Here is a 23,999-nt window from a genome sequence, read left to right as displayed (position 1 = left end):
CACTAATGACTAATAAATATAAAGAAGAAATAATTAAAAATAAATATTAATTTACTTATTTAACTTAACCAAAAGTTTCTATTACGCAATCTATGGTCAATGCGCAAACGTATCAATTAGACGCTAATCACGGGGCGCAGAAGTATAATACGGGACGGCAGACACACGCGGACCTGTTGGTGCTTGCGCTCAACTAACAAAAGACTCGAGGACTCATAGTCCGACAAATTCGTGCGCGACCATCCCACGGGGTGACAAACGGTGGAGGGGACGGGGTACTAATATGTAAGCGGGTAGCGGGTAGTGTTGCGGAGACGGGCAATGCGTGAGACTGCCGATCTATCAGCCCGTGGGACGGTCGCGCACGAAGTTGTCGGACTATATCGGGAATATACCCACACTTGCTTTATTTGTAGGGAAATTTGTTCAAAAATAAAACACATAATTATAACGACAATCGTGTGCCGAATACTCTATGAAAATGTCAGTGTCCTACCAGTCATACTGTATAAACAATTAATATTACTTTGAGTTGTAGTACAAATTAATTATGAATAATTTCGTTTGGAGGTAATCTTGATCAGTGTGAAATAGCAACTGCTGAGCTCGAGGCATGATTTAATTACAACACGGAATGGTCAGATTCCACATTTGTTTAACATAATGACATTTCTGTTGACACTTATGGCGTTTAGGAAGCTGTTTGTTTAATTGTCGATACATCAATTGGGAAAGTTGGAAGTGATAGAATTTATAGTCTTTCGTGTTAACAAAATTTGTTGATGGGAAAGGGCTTAGAATACTTGTTTAGCGATGCTCGTATAGCATCATTTATTATTAAAATCAGTAAAGTATATTTTTATGACAGTCAGGGGCAAGTCGATCAGGACGTTCAGTTAATGGTAACTGATACGCCTTGCCCATTACAATGCAGTACCGCTCAGGATTCTTGAAATACCCAAAAAATCTGAGCGGCACTACAATTGCGCTCGTCACCTTGAGACATAAGATGTTAAGTCTCATTTGCCCAGTACTTTCACCAGCTACGGCGCCCTTCAGACCGAAACACAATAATGCTTACACATTACTGCTTTACGGCAGAAATAGGAGCCGTGTGATACTCATTATCTAGCCGGCATCCTGTGCAAAGGAGACTCCCACTGGTAAATTATTATTATACAGGTATATTTGTATTATAGCGACACAGAACAATAGAAGCTATAGAACTATTAATAAACGTAACAATGCAAACATCAAAACAAAGCAGTGATAGAACGAAAATATCACAACATGTACCTAACAGTAATAAATCTACAAACCGTACAGACGCAACAGGAGGAGCACGAGGGGGTGAAAGGGGAACGGGAGGGGACTTAACGTTCCAGCGAGGTCCGGATATAATGTGGCCGTGTTGTATTAGAGTGCGTGAGTTCCGAATGCTTAATTTAAAATTTGAAACATCAAATATTATTAGAAATGTTTGTATGGTCACGATAGGTGGCTAATGCATCCAACCTTCCATCAATATGTGTTAACATTTGAACTATGCTCTTAATATCCAACAACAAATCACCCAAACGTTTCCCATCGCTGGGTCTCGACAAATTTTATTAGCGTCCATCAATTCATATTCTTATTTCTATAACCATTACTGGCTGTGATAGAAAGGTTAATGTGCAGGTACATTTTAGTTCAGCGTTACTTAAAAATCATTTCATTAAGCTCGTGAATTGATTGATTAGAGAGTAGCGGATCCCATATGATGTATGGACTCACGTCAATGGACCGATATTTGTAAGCACGGATAATCACTTTATAATAATATACGAGATAATTTGCCGTTTTTCCTGTGCAGGCACGGCTTTGATAAGGCATTTTAAATGCCACAGTTAGTTAGTTAGCTGATGGTAATACGCCATTCTTGAAAAACCCAGAGATTCTGAGCGGCACAATAATTGCGCTCGCCACCTTGAGACATAAGATATTGAGTCTCATTTACCCAGTAATTTCACTAGTTAGTCGCCCTTCAGACAGAACACGATAGTGCTTACACATTACTGCTTCACGGCAGAAAAAGGCGCCGTTGTAGTACCCATAATCTAGCCGGCATCCTGTGCAAAGAAGCCTCCCACTGGTAAATGCCAAGTTGCCTCTTACGACACTTTGAACCACCCTATTCTCGGGCAAAAGGTCATAAATAAAAACAGGGCAAAGGTAATTGTAAGTTCTGATTGCAAAATCCTTTAATTTTTTTGTATAATACTTGAGATATACATATAATATTAATGATTCATCTTATACTACAATCCTAATGAAATACCAATGAATTTAAAACCAGAAAAAACAAGGATCGTAAATACAGGACTTAATAAGCAGGTCCCTTCTCGTTGGTTGTTTATCCTGTTTCTAAACTCCTACACACCAATAATTTGTGAGTAAAGTTACGAGGCGAAAGCTAGTTATCATAATTTGAATAAGTTTGCGTCAAATAAAACTTTAAACATCATAAATCTAATTATCAATATTAATGCCATGTCGGTTGTGTGACCTGTTTAGCTGGCATTAGAGGCGAGAAATAATTAATTTAATCTTATTTAAATCGGAAAGGACAAATAGTTATTTTAATATGTGAATACCTTATCTTAATAAGTTCTCAATAGTGTAATTTTTGTTTAGTTATTGTTATGTTAGTATCTGACAGGGAAGTTTTAGGGATTTTCTTATACATATGTTATTGGATAATTTATTACGAAACCTCGGGCACTAAATTATACATTTTGAAAAAAATATAATGTAGTCTAAATCTAATCTGCGAATTGTTGAGTCGAAAGTGGCCTGGTAATACAAAGTAATATCAACGCATCTTACTAGAGCTATTAGATGCCTAAAGGCTTGCATTTATTCTGTAAATAGTTCAGCCCAGGCATCCGAATTAGAAATACTTTGAGTGCTAATGCGAATAAATATATACATCATAAAATACATGTCATGATCGTTTTAATCGTCGGTAATATTGAAAAAAAGGTTTGATACTATGTTAGCCCTTAAGAAGGTGCGTGGGGCCATTTACACCCCAACGCATGTTTAAAGGTTCAGAACTTTTTTATTTTTAATGTTACCCTCATGATTTTTCAGCTACCTACTAAATTGCATATATCCTTCATATTCTAGTCTTAAGCAGTGCTCAGTTTTGTGTAGTCGAGTCGAAAGAGTACTTTTGGGGTGTAAATTACCCCACGCGCCAGTTTACGTAGTTAAAAACTCGGTATAGGATTTTTTTTTCTGATAATATGTTATTTTTTGATGTAATATTATTGTTTATATTTTTGTTGCTTTGTATTGTAAGACATTTATCATTCATCATCATCATTTATAGTTTTTTTAGGTGAGATTTGTAGCGTCTTTATTAATGTCATATAGAATATCTATCAAGGTAAGGAATTCAATATCAGTGAAACTAAAATTCAAAACCAATCTAAGTTCTTATCTTCGTTTTAAATTTACCAAATTGCTTTCCCGTCAAATGTTACACGATATTTTAATATGTTTCCTCCCATATTGTCTGAGAACGGTCTGATTTCAACATCGTAAACGGACTTCCTGTCATTTCTAATGAAATTAACATAATTTACTCGAATCTGTTTAGAATCGAGTTTCGCGTTGATTTGGCTTATGAAAGTGATTATGGAATCGACTTTGGACTGGGTTAACGACCAGTAGCCAAGTGTGAGAACTTAGCACAATGGAAGTTCAGAAGTGACGTTTTCTAACAGCAGCGAGAGGCTCGCATAATTTTGCTTTTAATAATCCGGGAAACAAGAAATGGACTCACTCGCTCTTGAAAATATTGCAAGATGCAACACTACATTATATCAAGATATTTTGAAAAGAGAAGTTTGATATAAAATACAAAAAATCTACGGTCGTAGTTGTCGCTTTTGGCAAAAAAGGCAAAGGCATTTATTTTCTCAAACGTGCAGGACCTATGTCTGCTAGACTTTAGTCTTGCCTTACATTAATATTTAATATTTACTTCTCTATACCTACAATCACGATATTTTTATCACAAGTAACTGGCTAGATACAATTTTTAGCCATATTAGTTGAGTTTTGGTTAGAAATTTGTGTTTTTAAAAGTGATAAGGGTTATGTGGGACTTTTGGGATTAATTACACAAATTAAATGTATAAACAAATATGGCCAATGCGGGAATATTGGAGTTGAGCAGGTTATCAACTGTAAAGTAGAACTTGTAGATAAAGACACGACCTGAGAGATGAACAAGACATATCAAGATTTATGAACGCTACGTCACTCGAACGGCTGGCTCAGTGGAAGAGCACTCGCACGGAATGCAAGAGGTCGCGGATTCGAGTGCCGCATCGTTCATAAATTTAATTTGTGTACATTGACATTGATAGTTTTTGTGCCCGAGTCTTAACATGTCCCAAGCTAACGAGCGCTGCAGAACTTTTAAAGAATCTTGGACTGAACTGTATTTTAATGCAGGACGTATCATACACAATCAGATGAACTCCTTTATCTTCGTCTCTTCATTATTTTTAAATTAAATTATATTAAAGTCTTATAATTAATACACATCAACGTGATATTATCTATATTATGGTTGATTATAGAATTATAATAAATATATTATATATCTGTAGATGTATATTAGCTAAGAGTTTGAGTCATTATTAAGCACAATAAATAATTTTTACCAGTGGGAGGCTCCTTTGCACAGGATGCCGGCTAGATTATGGGTACCACAACGGCGCCTATTTCTGCCGTGAAGCAGTAATGAGTAAGCATTACTGTGTTTCGGTCTGAAGGGCGCCATAGCTAGTGAAATTACTGGGCAAATGAGACTTAATATCTTGTCTCAAGGTGACAGGCGCAGTTGTAATGCCGCTCAGAATTTTTGGGGGTTTCAAGAATCCTGAGAGGCACTGCATTGTAATGGGCAGGGCGTATCAATTACCATCAGCTGAACGTCCTGTTCGTCTTGTCCCTTATTTTCATAAAAAAAAAATGAAATAAAAAAAAATGTTAAAATGCTAAATATCAAAAAAAGTATGCTTCAGACCTGAAAAAAACGGGCTCAAAAAACTCAGCGGGCTTTTTTTTTCATAAAAAAATATGGTAACAATGTAATATCGTACAATAAAACTTATTATTTAATAGCCCCAGGGCTGTCGCTCTAGTCCTAATATGTGGTATCATTTAGAAAGTCATTTATGTTAGTAACATTTACCACACAAATGTTTTGAACAATTCTTTTGAATTTTGTAATACATTAGTTTTGAACATTTTCTGAGATATTGTTGCTGTAGTTATTTATGCAACTGTTGTGTAATAAGGGGTATTAATACACGAATGTGGGTTTATGATAATAGTATCACATGAGTGTTTTAATAACTAATTATGAGTTGTTGAATACAAGACTTTTTCTACACCCATTATATGAGTCCTCTATAAAAGTTTCTGAAACAGTTAGCTTACTGCTAAAGCCAGTCCTAGTAACCATTACATCATCCAAACGAGTGTTGTAATGTTGTACTGAATTTCATTACAACACTCGTTTGGATGATGTAATGGCTATTAGGAGATTGGGTGTTTTAATATTGACAATAAGCTAACTGTTTTAGAATCTTTCAAGCATGGGTGTAGATAAAAGCATATACGTCTTCATATATTCAAAATGTATAATAATAAAGACCGTATATCAATAAATATTCCAAATTCCTATTCCTCTGGTGTCGTCAAATTATGCACAACAATTTCTCGGTTACATAAAACTTATAATAATAGGTTTAGTTCGGTTGATATTTTCCACCTCAGTAAACTCAAATTCAACAATGAGATATTAAGTATATTAGTCGAAACATAATTTTATGATCTTATTAAAATAGTTCATTTCGTGCTAGTTAATTAGTGTTTATCTTTTTGTAGTTTGAATCCTGTGTATTTATCATATAAGAACGAATACACGCACGCACACACACACACACACACACACAAATACATATATTTGTGTATGTAAATATATATTATACACATACTGAATACAATCATGGTGTTTTACTGTGTTGATTGCTAACAATTCAGGCCTTTAAAATGTTAATCCCCTTTTGGCTGTCAGATCATATTAATATGTATTTTTTTAAATGTTTTTAAGAGCCGTGGATTATGTATAAATAAATAAATAAATGAGTTGATTGTTATAATCAACAGCGCACATCAAAACGTTAACGGCTCAATGCTCACTCCCATGTCAGGTGATATTGGTAACCCGAGATGCGTCTAACCTTCACGCTCTTTCTGCGACTTTTCTATTCCCATGATATTGATATTAAATATGGATTGTATTTCATGAGTCTGTGATCCAATGTACCGAGATCGTGGCAGTACTTGGTTGAGATTGTCGATATTAGTGAAGGTCGCAGGTTCTTTACCAAGGATAACTTAGACGATACATTAGTTCGATGATAGTTGAAGGTGTTTTTTTTATAAGAAGCAATATTTAGAATTACTAAATTATGAGCTGCGAAGTATAAAAATTCATTTCTTCAATCGGATGTTTGTAAATAAATATTTTTTGTAAAATGATTAATTTGTTTCTTGCTACTTCGAACTTTTACTTTACTTGCTACTTTACTTTAAGCTCAACTTTACAACTAGAATTGAGTCACCTAAAGCTATATCTTAATCATGAAATATTACACTGCAATGCAATATATAAGTAAATGAAGAGCCATTTTATTTTGTTCAGTTGTGGCTTCACCTACAGGTTACAGCTGGTTGGCTCAGTGGAAGAGCGCTCGCACGGAACGCGAGAGGTCTTGGGTTCGAGTCCTGCATTGTTTATAATTTTTTTATTCAAACTTAATTTGCGTAATTAACCCAGGAGTGAGGGTTAAAACTTTTAAGTTAACTTTAAAAAAAATAGCAAATTGTTCAGAAATGGTAATATTTTAAATATATATATTTAGTCCCAACAATTTTCTCATAAAAAGCCCCTCGAAATTTCAACAAAAAGCCTACTTTCACATCATTAAATTACGTCATATTAGTAAAGCATTATGCTATAAATGGTGATCGTTTTTTTTTTTCCAAACCACATGTCAATCTACTCGACCATTGATATTTTTTCGAGTCAGGTAAATATTTTTTATCGTGAAATTTTCAAATTTGCACCGGTTTGATTGTCGTTTTTATGATCATGATGCAATTTCGCTAACGATGCATGGGATCGACTGTTTCCTTTTTTCAAGTTTTTGTTAAGTACCGTTATTTATTTCGGTTCAATAAAAAGCATCATTTGAAGCTATCACTTTTTTATTTTAAGTAGATGTTACTTTAGCTCGCTCTTTAAAGATACTTTTAAGTTGAAAGGTACATGACGTGCAAAGGTCATCTGATTTTAAGTGATCGCTGACATCCTTGTTCATTTTTTGTGAGGAATTAATTGATAATTTTGTCTTTAATAAATTTATCTGAAATAAATTTATGAAGGAAAGTAGGAATTACAAAAAAAATAGTAGCCATAAACCATATAGGATAAAATTTCGCATCGAATGGTGGTAGTTTTATGTCGATACGATCAGTGGTTTAGGTGTGATTGAGTCCAAACAAAGACTATTTTCATTATATATATATACAAAATATACAATACTTATGGTGTATTCGACCAAACACGGTGTTACACGAGGATAACTATACGGGGATAATTTTACTCCTTGCATTTATCCCTTGGTTATTTTCGTTTCCGTTTTTCCAACGAGGGTACCTACTTGCGGAGTACGCTATCTTGGTATTGTTATACTTTAGTTTAAATGTGAATGATGAACGAAGAGTGAACGAATGTATAAACCGACAATCTGAAAATCCATGTTCTATTGATAGTTCTAACGGGACATAATAATTCAACTTTGTAGGATTATGAAATAGAAGATAAGATAAAAGAATAGAAGAGTGAAGTGTCAAATGTTGACAGCTTGTTTATTTTTATTTGTCTTCTAGGTGACAAGTGACATCTCTGTTCTGACAAATGTTATTCTAAGTTTTACCTTTTATATCGCCTTTTATACTACAAGAAATAAGGAATACACTGGGATCACATAAAATCAGTAAGTATTTTGTATTTTATTAATTTCAATTTAAAATAACACGAAGCGTATGTTACAAAATTTGAAAGATGCCATTGAGTGTCAAGATGCCACGCCACAAGCATTTAATAGTTGCCGTAATAAAAAAGTTATTGTTCTTAGCTAGTGCGATATCTAGTTGAAGCGCAGGGGAAACCAATCCTTAATGTATGGTTTTTTGATATATTATAATAGTTGCGTAATAATCACAATTAACAATTACACCCTGTATATTATGCACTACATATATATCTAATATATAAAATTCTCATGTCGCGATGTTTGTAGTTAAACTCGTTCGAAACGGCTTGACCGATTCTCATGAAATTTTGAGTGCATATTGGTTAGGTCTGAGAATCGGATGACATCTATTTCTCATCCACCTAAATGTTAAGGGTGGTCCACTCCAAATTATTTTTTTAATTTGTTTGATTATGAGTCAGCATTAAAAAATACATACAACTTCAAATTTTCACCCATCTACGATCAACAGTTACTTTTGTATCGCGATTTTATATATATTATGATACGATCTTATTATACCTTCGTACATAAAATCTCCTGTCAAATAGCAGCTGTCTTGCCTACTCCAGTTATTTCAATACGAGCTGGTAACAATTCACAGCAGTCCACAGAGCTACAAATTGGTTTCCTGCAAATAATTATATTTTATTACCTCCACCGTTGTTCAGATAGTGCCCGGAACATAACTCTTAGAGCTAACTAGTCTGGTCATAGCTGATACTGCATCGAGCTAAATAAATAATGAATTGAAAGTTGTAAGAGCTGATTTGTTCGTTTTCACGCTTTAAGTGATGAATATTAAATATTGTAATTGACTTAGGGAATTGTGTAAATGATGTTTTGTAAAAGATTTTGATATCGGAAACAACTATTTAAATGTAAACACTACTATTATAATAAAGATATTTAAAAGTAAAGTTTAGTCATGTCAATCAAAATATTATTTAATACTAGCTTTTATCCGCGCGTTTAATAGTAACTTTGGGCAGCATTTTTTATTTTTTAGGATACTTTTCAATTAAACACATACAAACTGCTCTCTGCACTCTTCTATGATACAGTGGATATCCATTGTTATTGTGGACAGTATCTTTAATATTATTTCCCTGTGAACTTTAATCATCTCCTGTTTCATCCCCATGTAGCACAAAATTTTAAAAATGCTCGAACAAATGTTTATAAATTATTTCTTATCAAGTGCCTAAATACATAGTTTCATGGTTTTATCTTCGATAATGACGAATTTCTATACAAACTGTCATCCCCTATTTCAACCCCTCCATTTTTTAAAGGTAGCTTATCTCCTTTTTCAAGCTCTAGTAAAGACCTGTACTAATAGGTTTTAGCTTGCATGCTGGATGCAGTATGACTAGACTAGTTAGTTCTAAGAGTTATTATAACACCATCTAGTGGCAAGTTATAATAAATGCATACTCGAAATCTCCATGTTTGCGAAAACATCAAAACTGGTACAAATAATGTAGGCGTGGACTTATTAATACCAGTTTTCAATATATTGATTGGTTTTAAAGGCTTAAATGCCATCTATTGTCAGTTATCTATATATCCAGTTACGGTAAGGTAACATCACAACTATTTTCTTAGAAAAACGCTCTGATGTGCAAAATTATAAGTCACACCGTCAACATAAATAAAACTAATAAAATATGAGATTCACGGCCACAAAGAAAAGAAAGCATTTTTTTTATTTATATAGTTAACGATGTAGACTTTGCTAAAACTAGTTTTATTTATTATTAAATGCTGAAAAAACATCATTCAATTCTCGAGAAAACATCTTAACTTGAAGATAATGATGCACTACATAATATGCAAGATAATTTATAAAGACCAAGAGACAATCAAATATTTCAAGCATGATAGATTAACACTATTATCGATTCTAATGTTAAGATTGCCAACAGTCGCGCACATTCGTAACAAAAGCGCATTATTAGTTAGATCTATAAAACAGATGGTCCCTTGTTAGTCGATAGAATCGATATTCAATTGATATCGATTCATCGATAACCCAACCGAACACAATGACCTCCCGGAGTTGCTTTTCTATATAATGTAATCACCTATTGTTCTTAATTAATAATTCGAACTTAACTTAATGTTCATTCTAATCTGTTTTATAAATAACATCATCAAAAACGTTGGTTTGGACTTAAACCTAAAATAGTAAATTTTGCAAATTTGCTTTTTACGTACTCGTACATACATCTAGAAATACTGTGACAACTGTGAAAACGTCGTAAAAATTGAGTTTAGAACTTACCTTTATCTTGAGCAATGCACGCATACTAACACATTGTAACTTACAAAAAATCGCGAGTGTAAGACGTAGCGTAGAGCTTGTCACGCACACTAAAATATTAAACCTGGCCTGTTTTCATGCGTTGTCTAACAGCAAGAGGCTCTAGATATATAAATTATTTAATGCAGGCCCATGAACTACAGTACATCTGTTGTTGCGGCGATTAAGTATTCTGCACTTTTGAAGATACAAAGGGCAATATTTTAGGGCTTATTATTATAGTAAACAAGTACAAGTAATTTTAGGAAATTTATTAAAGCTGCTCTGACAAAGATGGATTACTATAGTATAGAAGATTACGAGATGATGAGATGACGAAAGAGTATAAAACTAAATCACCTCCGTTTATTAAAGTGGAACGGAATATTACTTCTATTCTTACATTTGGGGACTAAAGCACATTGGCATACAAACAAATATAATTAGAATAGTTTTAAAAGAACAGTCGAAAAATATTTTATTGTAATAAATCAGAGTCCATCATTTTATCTCCTTTCTTTTTTTTATTAAATAAGGGTCGAGACGAGCAGGACGTTCAGCTGATGGTAATTGGAAAGCCCTGCTCATTACAATGCAGTGCCGCTCAGGATTATTAAAATGCCCGAAAATCCTGAGTGGCACTACAATTGCGCTCGTTACCATGAGACATAAGATGTTAAGTCTCATTTGTCCAGTAATTTCACTAGCTACGGCGCCCTTCAGACCGAGACACAGTCTCAATTATTCTTTGCGACATATCTTTACAATACTGTTAAAATTTAATTATCAAAATTAATATCTCCTACATAAACTCATATTTAAACTAGGCAACTAAACCATGCATTTATATTATCACAAAAACCTGGTTCTTGCATAGAAATGAATACCGCAAACGACAAAACTATCCGCAGTTATATTCTATACTCGTTCAATATGGATTCGTAATAAGTGCTTTAGATAAACTTCTTTCATTACCTTTTTACGATTATGAACGAATATTTTAGCGATATTATGTTCATATTCCATTTCTTATCATTTCTTGAGCCCTAGTATTAATTCTGGTCTTAGCAGTTTTATTACTTTGTTTTTATATCGTGGATTATTATTTGGTTATGTTCACGATAACACAAATGGTTCCGGAGCAAGGTTTGACTTTTATTTATTACTAAATGACCCGACAGACGCTGGTCTGTTAATAGAAAAAAAAATAATGTAGCTAAGTGTACGTGAATAATGTAGTCTAAAGCCATCGAAAATAAATGATTTAAGATATATAGTTAATAAACTGGGGTTAATATCGTATTTGTATAAACAGCTTTTACATAACCGCTTTATAATTTCCAATTTTTTGAAGTATTGAAATGAATATATATGTTATGCTTAAGAGATTGACACATGATCTCGCGGATTTTTCTGTAGAACTATAGAAGATACTCAAGTCCGCTATACATTATTTTGTTATATGTCAAAGGTATTGGACATCGTTCTCATTGAGAGCTTCCAGGTGGCTTATTTTTTTTCGACACCTCTCACAAATACCTTAAATGTGTACAAAAATATAAACAAAAACTTTACAAAGTATAAACTTAAGCCTTCCTTGTGAATCACGTTATCCGTTGGTGTAAACAGCATGACAATCGGTGCAGTAGTTTTTGAGTTTATCGCGAACAAACAAACAGACGCGGCGGAGGACTTTGTTTTATAATATTTTTTATTCATTATAAATGTTTGACTTTAAACTTATTCAAAGATAATATTGTAAATTGAACAGTAAAAGTGAGAGTAGAATAACGGGTTAAGTTCAAATCTGAAGAATTGTTAATACAGATTACCTTATGGGTCAGCGAACGAGAATTGAAATGTATAAATAAACATAATAAATCATTCGTTGATTAAAATCAACTCGCGTGCACTAAATATGCATCGTTGTCTCTCGCACGATAACATCCTAATGAAACGCTGCTTCTCTGTACACATAGTAGATAAAGACATCCAAATACGTACCAAGAAGTTAATACTCCTAACATTTATGGTATCCTGGTAGAATCATGAGTCTTTTCATTTAGAATTCACCAAAGAAAAGCATTAAAATGTTACTACGGGTATTATTCTTAGATCATGTATTTTTTTTGTCTAGAATCAAGATAGATTGTGCTGTCACGGTGGTCTGTGAAAGAATTGAAAGAAATTGAGGTTGACAGTTAACCTCTATTTTGAGCAATGCACGCACACTAACAGAAAGTGATATACAAATAGCAAGTGTAAGACACAGCTTGTCACGCACACTAAAGTTGTAAATCTGGCCTGTTTTCATCGGTTGTCTAGCAGGAAGAGGCTCTATCTAGACGAATATACATAAACCAGCATCTTAAAACGTTTACAGATAAATTTTATTAATTCTTTATTGAATACAAATTCTATTTACTACTAATGATTCATACTTTAGGGACAATTTAATTTTTTATTACTAATTCAGTATTCAGTTGATTGTCAGTCAATTATTGGCTGTTATTTCAAAGCCACTTTTTATATCTGATAAGTTTATAGTACTTTCATTCAAAATATTCCTCCTTAGCATACTCCTACCTCAAATCAGTCCATGGGTGGTTGCCTCATCATTCCCTATCGCGTGAGCCTCGAAGCGTTTGCTCCCTCTTGTAAAAAATTTGACTATTTGGATAACAAACCTTAGGATCAAAGCTGCTCAACTTCAGCCTAAGATAAGTTATGTAATAAATATAACTGATGATGTAGATACTAGAAAGACTTTTAAAAACAAATAAACTAAGTTAAAATCTTTATTTAAGAGAGTTTAAAGTGTTATTTTGAATTTTAATAAAGACAAAATTTTATGACATTTTTAACGAGACTTGCGTTCGTAATGTAGGTAGATAAATGTGAAAAAAATGACTTTAATTAATGTAAAAAGGTTTTAAAATTATATGTTCTAAAAGAACAGGAGCTTCTTTTAACAAAATTTAAGTGAGAACAACTATGATAGAAAATAATTTTAAAATGCGGGTAGTTGTATATAATTGCAAGAAATATATAGGCTATAATTGTGTCTGGTGTACGCAAAGAAAAGGCGCTCATCATATATCAAAAAACCATATTTCCATGCAAGTTCAACGTCCAAATGAAAAACTAATGTGACGCAATATTCAGTGAAACACACAATTATCTCAAGGTATGAATGAACTTTCGCTTTTGTGTTCTAACAATGCAGTACTCTCTTCTAATGTGGTAACATATTCGGTTTTTACTTTGTATTGTTAATGCCTTATATGTACGGTGTCAGTGGTCTACAGTGGTATGTTTTCTTATGTAGGAATCACGTAAGACAGAAAAAACTTAAAGATTACGTTCACTTAACTTACCCAATTTCCCCGATATTACCTATTCTTTCATATTTAGGAGTTTCGAAGTATTTTGTTTCACACTTTACCAAGATGTGGCGTGAATTTTTTCACGGGTACTTTAAACATTTTCAAGTCTTGTACTGAAAAATATTTTGAGAAATTTTTCAATGTTGGTGCAAGGACATACGTCAGAAACAGTTGACAGTTTGCCAATAGTACTTTTGATTGGTGATTTTGAAATACCTGGCTTGACGTCACTATTACGTCATTAAAATGGGGCCCTAACCCTGGGTAAAGTACATTATCTTTATAATATAAAATAATAAGCTGTAGTACCCTTTCCTGTTTTTTTACAAATTTACAAATATTAAAGAAGTAGTCGCTTATTTTCCATAAATTGCAATTTCATACAATCATTGTAATTTCATTGTAAATAAAATTATCATGGCTCCTTTGTTTACGAGATGATTGCTAAGAAAACGTGTGAAATTAGTATCAATGTAACATTACACCAACCTTAATGACTCTTAAAATTAAACAGAAATACGATACACGTTGACAATAGAAGATAATCATATAATGACATGTCATTTGTCGCGGAGTAAGAATCTGACATGTCAAAATATAGAGAATATACTGTATTAGAGATCACGAAAAGCATCACTTCAAGATTAAAGGACGATTTTAAGACGAAGTTACTTAATATTTCATATAAGGTATTAATAAGACTGTTCAAAATAATAAAGGAATATTTCAACTTAACTGTTATGTTTGATTTATTACTTCAATTGATATATTTTTTCAAAATTTGGTTTTTACAAAAAGGGGACATTATTTGGCGACTGTACCCTATCTTACCAATATTTTATAAACGAATTTAAATCTATAATAATATATTTTGCACCAAATAATGCATCAGCTACTAAGTGCTTGCTCAAAATCGTTTAATTAAATTAAATTATTATTTTAATGTCTAGTATTGGGTCTACTTACCCCAAGCATTGGGCTTGGGGTACGTTATAAAAGATTCACCATCATAAAAGTTCACTTTAAATGAATCACTCCTTAAAGTGAGATTAATAAAACGAAGTAGGTACAACATTATATAGTATTGTTTACAATATTTATAATAATATAGGCTTAGAGATTATTCTGGTAAATAATTCTTTCACCGATCGCACTTCCTTGGTTGACTCGAGGCTAATTTACCTGAGGGAGCATTTCAAAACCAAGCGTGACGATTCAGTATCATTCAGTATCAAAATAAAGTGCGCCTAAAGACGTTTCACTTTAAAATTTATTTTCAACTAGGTGACTCAAATGAAAACTTGCCAACCAGTTTATTCACCTTAGAAGCAACGGATGCATAAATACGAACATTTAAAAAGACGAACCCAGAATTAATCTTAATCACTGTACTCGAGTTAGAACTCAATCGAAACATTTTTAAAAGCATTAAAGGCATGGTATTATTATAAATGGCCGTTGTCAAAATATTCCAGACAATTGTAATTAGCCTCTTGTACAGAAAGCTTCGTAATAAAGGCTTCGTTGGACGAGTGTCGAAAAGTTTAAGAATGCTACTAGATTATGTGGTCTAAGTCATAAGCTATTTGAGAAATGAATTGACTGTCGTTTTTACTTTGTTGTTGTTCGGGTTTGATTCGCTTATGTCAAGTGCCAAAAAAGGGTTTTGTTTCAAAGTTTATTTAGAATGTAGCTCTCATATATTCTTGTTTACTTCTCGTATAATTGCTAGGATCTGGGTTAGAACTGATATTGTGTTACACAAAATATGGATTCAAAAATATAATGTATAAGAATTCCTTGATTAAATAAAATTAATATTAGACCCATGTACAATAGGATTTCAAAAAAAAAACAATTTTAGTGTTTTTCAATACAGTTTCCGTTGCCATTGGCTATCTGGCTTGAGTAAATCATATTTTGCAAAGGTTCAAGCTGTTGAATCCACTCTAGGTGTATAAACGATTAATTGGTGTTCTGCTATAGTTTCACCCACGACAGTATAAGAGAAACTCCGTAAAAAGCGTTTTACCAGAGATGAAAATATTTGGTTTCTTGGCCCAATAAATCCCCGAGCGGTAAATTTCCATATCAAAATTTCCAAATCCATGAAATGTTTAAGTTTGCTCCTTAATAGCATTATAAAATTATTAAGGGGTGTAAAATATTATTATCCATATAAATCTATCGCTTTATTTTATAGCTTGGACCAAACCAGTGGCGTACTCAATGAAAGGCTAACGAAGTGAAATTAATTACGAAAACAGTATTATGTATATTAACTGTATTGTTCGTTTGTCTAAATTACATCGAATTGAGTTCTGATCTCACGGAAAAAATTATTAAAGTATATTACGTAAGATTTCATTATCATTGTTTTATTAGTATTTAATGGAAGTTTTTTTTAACATAACTATTTTAAAAGTCGAATATTAACTCATTTGACGATTTGAAGGTAACGTTTGTCTGTGCAAGAATTTTCTCCAAGAAAATAGCACAGATTCATTACAATATTATGGGTTGTTAAAGTAACCCTGTCTTAATGTTTGTTAGTAACTCTTTCAATACTAAACTAGTGTAATAATAGAGGTACTTTTACTAATAAGTAGGTAAGATAATAGGATCAACAAATGCTATTTTTCCTGAAAGACAAACTTTTTACCAAAAAAAAACTGATATCAAATAAGGTTGTACTGTTTTTTGTCAAAGTTTTTTTAGGTACCCAAGTCATATCCAAGGAAGCTCATTCCACAGCTTTGTTGTGCTTGGATGAAAGTTCCGTTAAAAACAGCATTGTGGGGGAACGCCACACATCTAGATGGTGGGGATGATACCATAATTTGTGTCTGAAGGTGGTGGCTCTTCGCAACACTCTCCGTGATAAATGCGGTGGAAGACACAGAATGAATCGACGTCTCTACGCAACGCCAAGTAATCTACACGTTAAACGAGCACTGGATGTTTATAGATATATCTTTCTAGTTATAGTTGCAAATGTGGATTTGTTTATAAAGCTTTCATACTACAACTATTCAATCAATCACAAACGTGATGAGGGGTACAGTAAAGGATATAAAGTACAAAATATCCCGAAATTTAGACTCGGCTAAAAGCTACAATACAATATTTCCAAAACACGAAATCACATCGCTAACTATGGCTTAAAACCTGTCCATTCGGTGAAAGTTCGTTCACGAAATTAAATGGTGCACTTGCTTACGAGTAATCGATTCAGTTGCATTTTATAATTATCTATACCTTCTAATGGAATGTCTTTAATATTGTCTGCTCTGTCAGTTTAAGAAGTCTTTTTATTATAATCACTTTTTGCCTCGCACAGTCACTTTGTAGAATCAATTACCGGGTGCAGTATTCTTGAGCCGATACGACTTAGACCTTCAAGGTTTTCAGCTTACTCCAAACTCAAGTACTGGTAACGTATCTGTTGATTTCTGGTGTTGCGGATATCCATGGATACTGGCTGATGATGGCTGCTTTATCGTCTATCACGTGAGCATCTTGCTGATTTGCCAGTTTTGATGTGACGAGCAGAACGTTCAGCTGATAGTAATTGATACGCCGTGCCCATTGCAATGTATTTTGATTCTTGAAAAACCCACAAATTCTGAGCGGCACTACAATTGCGCTCGTTACCTTGAGACAAGATGTTGAGTCTAATTTGTACAATAACTTAGTGAAGTACGGCGCCCTTCAGACCGAAACGCAATTATGCATTACTGCTTCATGGCAGAAATAGGCCCTGGCTATTATCTAGCTAGCATCCTGTGCAAAGGAGCCTCCCACTTGTAAATATAGCCACTTTTTCGGCAAGCTACATCAGACTGTATGTACTACAAGTATGTCATTAGTGTCATCGAGCCCTCACCACATGGCAATAAAAATTTATAATCACATCCCAAACGAGATTAAAAATAAAGAGAAGCCTTCTCTATTTAAAAGACATCTTAAAATTTTTTTAGTTTCAAAATGCTTCTACGAATTACCCGAATTTTTTAATAACAAGTGTGAGAATTAGTTACAATATAGTATAAGAATGTAAAAAATGTATATGACTTCTTTTTTTTTTATGTATAACGTTGCTGTGCCCTTGCAGGGCGTCACATGTTGTCTACCTATTAATGTACCAACCATCCTACTGTAAAATGTGACTTGCAATAAAATAATTTGATTTGATTTGATTTGACTGGCAAGTAATTCAATGATTGTAATCATAATTATACAAATTAAATTTGTAAACAAAATGTATGACCGATGATGGGAAATTTTGGTTAGAAATTTAATTTGTACAATGAATCCCACAAGTATCACTTTAAAATAACAAATTCAATAATTATTATAAAAAAAAAATAATAATAAGCCTTTTATTTCATGCAAAAAAGTAAAATACATACATAGTTTACAAAAGAAAAAAAAATAATTAAATGAAAGTTTATGATGTTATTTATTTTGTATTTGTTTAGGTCTGGATAATAATAATATAAGTTTGTTTGCATGAACCCCTCGTCAAGTGAGGGTGAAGGCCTCCTCTAAAGAATACCATGTGTCTCTATCTTGAGGTATGTGCGACCAGCAGGTACCACCTATTTTTATCAACTCGTCTGCCCATCTCGTGTGGGCAGTCTCAATAATTATTATAAATATTTTTTTACAACTGTATAATCAGTTAACCTATCTCACGCTAAACACCAAAATAAATATACTAATTGATTTATTTATTGTATCATAAAACAATAATAAACTTACGTCAAAGATAAAAAGCGAATAGCCACAGGAAATTACTGTCAAATTCTAATTAATCATTATGACTCATTTGTTGCGTTAATTATAATATTATTACCAAAAACCAGACGAATATAATATCATTCGGATATGACTAACCGCTATTGGACAAGTGATATTTCAAATCTTGCACACTAACCTTTGCTTTATATAACTAAGGATCAATATATCTTCAAATGAATCTACAATGCTAATTAAATAATTAATTTGTAGAGGATTTTTTATACTTAAAGTTATTTCCTCACTTCTGAAAACTCCGAAACTCCGGTAGAGCACTTTAAAAATAGAATCGTTTTCAAAGTTCTTGACAGTGACATCTGTTGTTTATTTATAAAATGCTGGATGGAGTCATATCAGAGTTAAGCAAACGTATCAAAAATTTTTATGATGCACATTAACGTACAATAAACAATGAGATTCACAATGACGTTCAAAAATTGTCTGTGACAAAACTCTGTCGTCTCCGTCTATTTTGGCAGAGTTTTGGTTCAGTTGTGTTTTGTGTTTTGACCGCGCTTTGAATACAACGCCACGCAATGACATCATGTTGGGTGAAAAACTGTACAAATGGTAGCATATCCAAACTTTAAAAGGATGGAGTGTTGTATTTCAAGTAAGTGCTACTTTAAATTAACAAAATTATCGAACTTGACGTTTTTAATCATTTTCTTAAATAACTTTTTAAATTACATTTCAATTGCTACAGCAAAATATTCTTGCCTCGTGTTCGCATCCGTCTCCCACGTGACGTAGTGTTATTAATAATGAATGTATACATTAGACTTTAAACATTAATGCCACGAAATAAGGTGTTAATTTGAATGAAGGTTTTTAATAATATCCGTATAGTTATTATATACGTATATACAACGCCGCTCGGACATTTTTTGACGACCTTTTAATAGGCGATTGAGAGTATAGTTGTTTATTGAACGTCAATGGATTTTAATAATAATACCTACTTAACGATATAGTGCGATAAAAATATGACTAAAATCTACAAGAATGCTTATAATATGTAAGAGTCAATGGCACAATAGGTTGTACCGTTGACTCTCACCACGGAGTCCTCGGTTCAATCCTCGCCCGCCACGTACCAAAGTGTTTTCAGTTTTCTAATTCATATGTAGGTACGGTTAATCAACGCTTCATTAGGTCTGGACTGGGGTGATCACATGCCATGAGGTGACCTATATGTATATATGCTATGTGCTGCTCCTCTTCAAAAAATAAATATTTACCAGTAAAACGATATAACGAGCAGATGAAGCCCCTGATAGTAATTGACACCATCTCCCGTAACAGTATCAATATTTCTAAGTCGTGACGCATCACAATAATAACTACCTGAGAACTCCAAACTGCGCTCAGCACTCTATTAATATGAAATGTCTTAGTATTTTCTTTTATTAATGCGAGTGTAACGCATTATAATAAAAAACTTTTTTTAGGATTAAAACGCGTGTAATTATAGCTGTATTTTCACATTAGGCTTTTGCGTAAAAGTTACATTTTTATAATCTATTATTTAACTAGCCCGACGTTCCGTGACCTTTGCTCACTTTTTCCGGAACTGTAACTGGAAGTGCCGTTAAAAGTGTATTATTGAAATTAATGGAAAGCCGTATTAAATGTATTAATACTGAGTTCCATTAATTCGAAGTGTATATAACACTCAAGCGTAGACAGGAACTTAACTCTAATGATATAAGGAGGATATCTAATGTACCCGCATTTTTAATTTAAAATAGTGGAACTTTGTATACAACCTTAATATGAAATTTACAAAATTTAGTGTTAAAAAGGGCTGCATAAAACAAGAACAAGGGCTACACGACACAAGAGAAAAAATTCATAAAGGCGAGATTCTTTTTACAAATTACAATTTTTTTTTTTCAATATTCATAGAGAGTATGTCACAATAGGTATAAATATAATTGTGTACAAATTCCTTTAGTAAAATGTTGTATTAATATAAATAATAAACATAAAATAATGTATGCAAATACATTATTTTATTAGAAATCATTGAGTTATTATTGCCGTCTGTAAAGCACACCTATCTTCTACGATTTTTCATCTGACAAAAATTTGTCTAATTCCATTCGTAATATGTACCTTCTCTGTGGTAAGACTTTATGACATCTTCAAAAATTTTAATCAATGTATATTAAAAATATCAAATTGCACTCATTATTTTATATTTTTAATATATATATCATCGAAAACTTGACATCTGTAAAGCATACATAATTTCTACTATTTATTCATCTGAAAAAAAATTGTAAGATTTAAAATACATACCTATTCTGTGATAAGGCTTCATGACATAATCAAAATGTTGAAAATCGATATAAATTACAAATGTAAAAATGCATTAATTATTATATCATCGAAGACATCTGTAAACGAAACCGGCCATCTACTATATTTTAATCTGAATAAAATTGTGAGATTTCATAGTTTTCATACGTACATGTATCTATCTCTACGCTGTGTAGATTTCATCGAAAAACTTGATGAAATACCTTTCTTCAACTTTTATTTTATTTGAAAATATTTTGTAGTCTTCAAAATGTTTAATCAATATAAACTTGAATTATTAAATTGCATTAATTATTTAATTAGATACCATCGAAAATGCTTTAGGAGATTGAAAATCACTGTTCATCTCTATTATATATATATTTACTATATATCATTATTTATAATTGCAATTTATAACATAATATTAATAAATAATGGAATTCATATTTATAAATATTTAATTAAATTGTGACACTATACCCAATACCTTTTATAAAAAAAAAATAAAAGATAAAAGTTTCATTCATTAAGCCAATACTTATCAGTTTATGAATCGAATTTACAATCGAAGCGAGAATGTTTAGATAATAGTTATTTGTGATTCCTTAATCTGACATGTTATGAGTCATATTAGAATATAATAATAACGAAAATATTTTAAGCAGATATAATAAATTTTAATGTCGTATTAGAACGTATTATCCTGTAGGAAACAAAACTAACTTTTCAGAAAAACCAACACTGGTTTATAAACAAAAATATTTAAATCAGTTTTATAATTAAATATGGAATACTTACATCATGGTCAGGCACGTAGGAGTAAACATGTAGCTTATCTATTCTTATCGTCCCTTGGAATGGATACAGCAAAGCCCCTCTCTGAATTTCTGTGGAAGACCAAACGCTGACGGAAGCTTCCCGACCTCTCGCACCCCCTGGTCGCAACGCCAGGCTCAACTCCTGAGGGATCAGCACCAGAGTCTCCATCGCACAGTCACTTATCCAAAAGTTATTCAATTATCCCGACAGATTAACACGTCATACATGAATTACGATCAGGAATGTCCCGGGCGTTCATCGCGATTAATGAGCATAAATAATTTATTGGGAAGAGGATCTGGTTTATCGTCCCAATGTCACCAGCGCGTGTGATCGATCGGCCAGCGAGCCGTCGTGATAAATTAATCACGGCCCTTAGCTCAAATAAAACACTGTTTCAGAGTTCGTTCAACCTCATCGATATTGTTCGTGATTTAGCACTATATGTACGCTCAGGGCGGTAGTGCTACGAAGGATGCGCGCGCGATCTTTTCTGAGCGTGCACTGAAGGAAGCGCTAACATTGACCTTAGGTACGGCCGTGATCGCGTTTACAGTTCATTTTTTGTTCGATAAAAAGGAGAGGAGTATGGCCCTACCGCAAGCTAGTGCAGCTAGGTTGAGAGATTGTAAGCTTTATTACAAGTGGATAGAGGCTCGCGTTGGGTAGGATCAAGTTTGTAAGACGTGTGGTAAGGTGCCCCCTCCATAGGCGGCACCTGCTCGAGTGCGCCGCCCGACACAGAGCGCCGTGGAGCCTCACGCCATACACCTGATTCCAACATCTTTTTAATGCTACCTGTTCAATTTTTTATTTTGACATCTGCGCGTCTAATGCCTTTTGGTAATGCGTGTTTTATTGGAGCTCTTTATTGCTTTTTTTTTGTAAATTTGTGTCGGTTACGTTACATTATTAGACTATGGGCACATTTCGATCGTAATACGGAAATTTACTATTTTTGCATATACTTTTGGAAATATTGTTGATTATTTTAATTATTGATAAAGATACGCTATTAGTCTTATATTAAACATTAATTATTTAACCTTAACTGTAAAAATATTTCTTAGTGTAACTAAGCGTTGTAAATGCGAGATAAAACTACAACGTGATTCAGTGTAAATACGACTTTTGTAAATTAAATAAATACATACTATGCTAGTAATTATTATTAATTTTTTTTAGTTCTCTTATAAACTGGGGCCTTTTATTAAATGTCTCCATTAATGGTTTTGTAGAATGTCATGATATCTTTCTTACCTCTAGATAGAGCCTCCTGCTGTTAGAAACGCATGACTTTAGCGACAGCGACGTCTTACCTGGAAGTTAAATTAAAAATAGAGGTTAACTGTATGCTGCTATTTTTTTCAACGTGTTCAATGTTGTCAGAGTCTATCTAGGCGTATAAATTATCTAAGATATCTATTATATGTCGTCGATTTTCAAGTGACTGCAGCATACAATGTTTAAGCTGTAAAGGCCTGAAGCTTTTAATTTGATTTACTTGACATAATGTATTAAAATCAAAATTTAATTCGCATAAAAATACATTTAATGCAATCCTAAGATATTTGTGAAAAATATTTATAACTTAATGTAAAGGCGTTTTCACACAGAAGTTTCGCTTAAAGTTTTTTTTTATGAAAATAAGGGATGACACGAGCAGGACGTTCAGCTGTTGGTAATGATACGCCCTACCAACTACAATGCAGTGCCGCTCAGGATTCTTGAAAAACCCAAAAATTCTGAGCGGCACTACAATTGCACTCGTCACCTTGAGACATAAATGTTAAGTTGTGTCATAAGTGTTATGTTAAGTCCCATTTGCCCAGTAATTTCACTAGCTACGCCCTTCACATTACTGCTTCACAGCAGAAATAGGCGCCGTTGTGGTACCTTCCTCTCACTGGTAAAGGAGCCTCCCACTGGTAAAGTGCTATAAAGTCATTAAAATCGATACTCCATATCAGACTTACAAATCTATGATGATGTGATATTTTTTTAGTAGATGGTAATGCTGGTTACAAATGAGGATATAATAAAAATGTATTAAAAGAAACTGTAGTTTTAACTAAAATGTGTTATAAATAACTATGCTTACATGTATACAACATGCTTACATAATTTTTTATAAGACTTAAAACGCGTATAAATATAACTGTGTTTACATTACATTTTTCGTAAAAGTTACATTTATGTTATTATTTTAGATAA

General features: G+C 32.9%; 1 protein-coding gene across 1 annotated transcript in view; it reads right to left on the bottom strand.

Moving 5' to 3' along the window:
• LOC126968015 (zinc finger protein 177-like) overlaps positions 1 to 22,271 on the bottom strand; it is a 70,159-nt gene extending 47,888 nt beyond the window's left edge. Inside the window, exon 1 of the mRNA XM_050812796.1 lies at positions 21,765 to 22,271. Coding sequence (XP_050668753.1) covers positions 21,765 to 21,953 — 189 coding nt within the window. The 5' untranslated portion in view covers positions 21,954 to 22,271. The remainder of the gene's footprint in view (positions 1 to 21,764) is intronic.
• Positions 22,272 to 23,999: the final 1,728 nt, after the last annotated feature.

Source organism: Leptidea sinapis, chromosome 14, assembly GCF_905404315.1.
Source record: "Leptidea sinapis chromosome 14, ilLepSina1.1, whole genome shotgun sequence".
NCBI lineage: Eukaryota > Metazoa > Arthropoda > Insecta > Lepidoptera > Pieridae > Leptidea > Leptidea sinapis.
The sequence above is the reverse complement of the archived record's forward strand: the minus strand, read 5'-3'. Positions and strand labels throughout refer to the sequence as shown.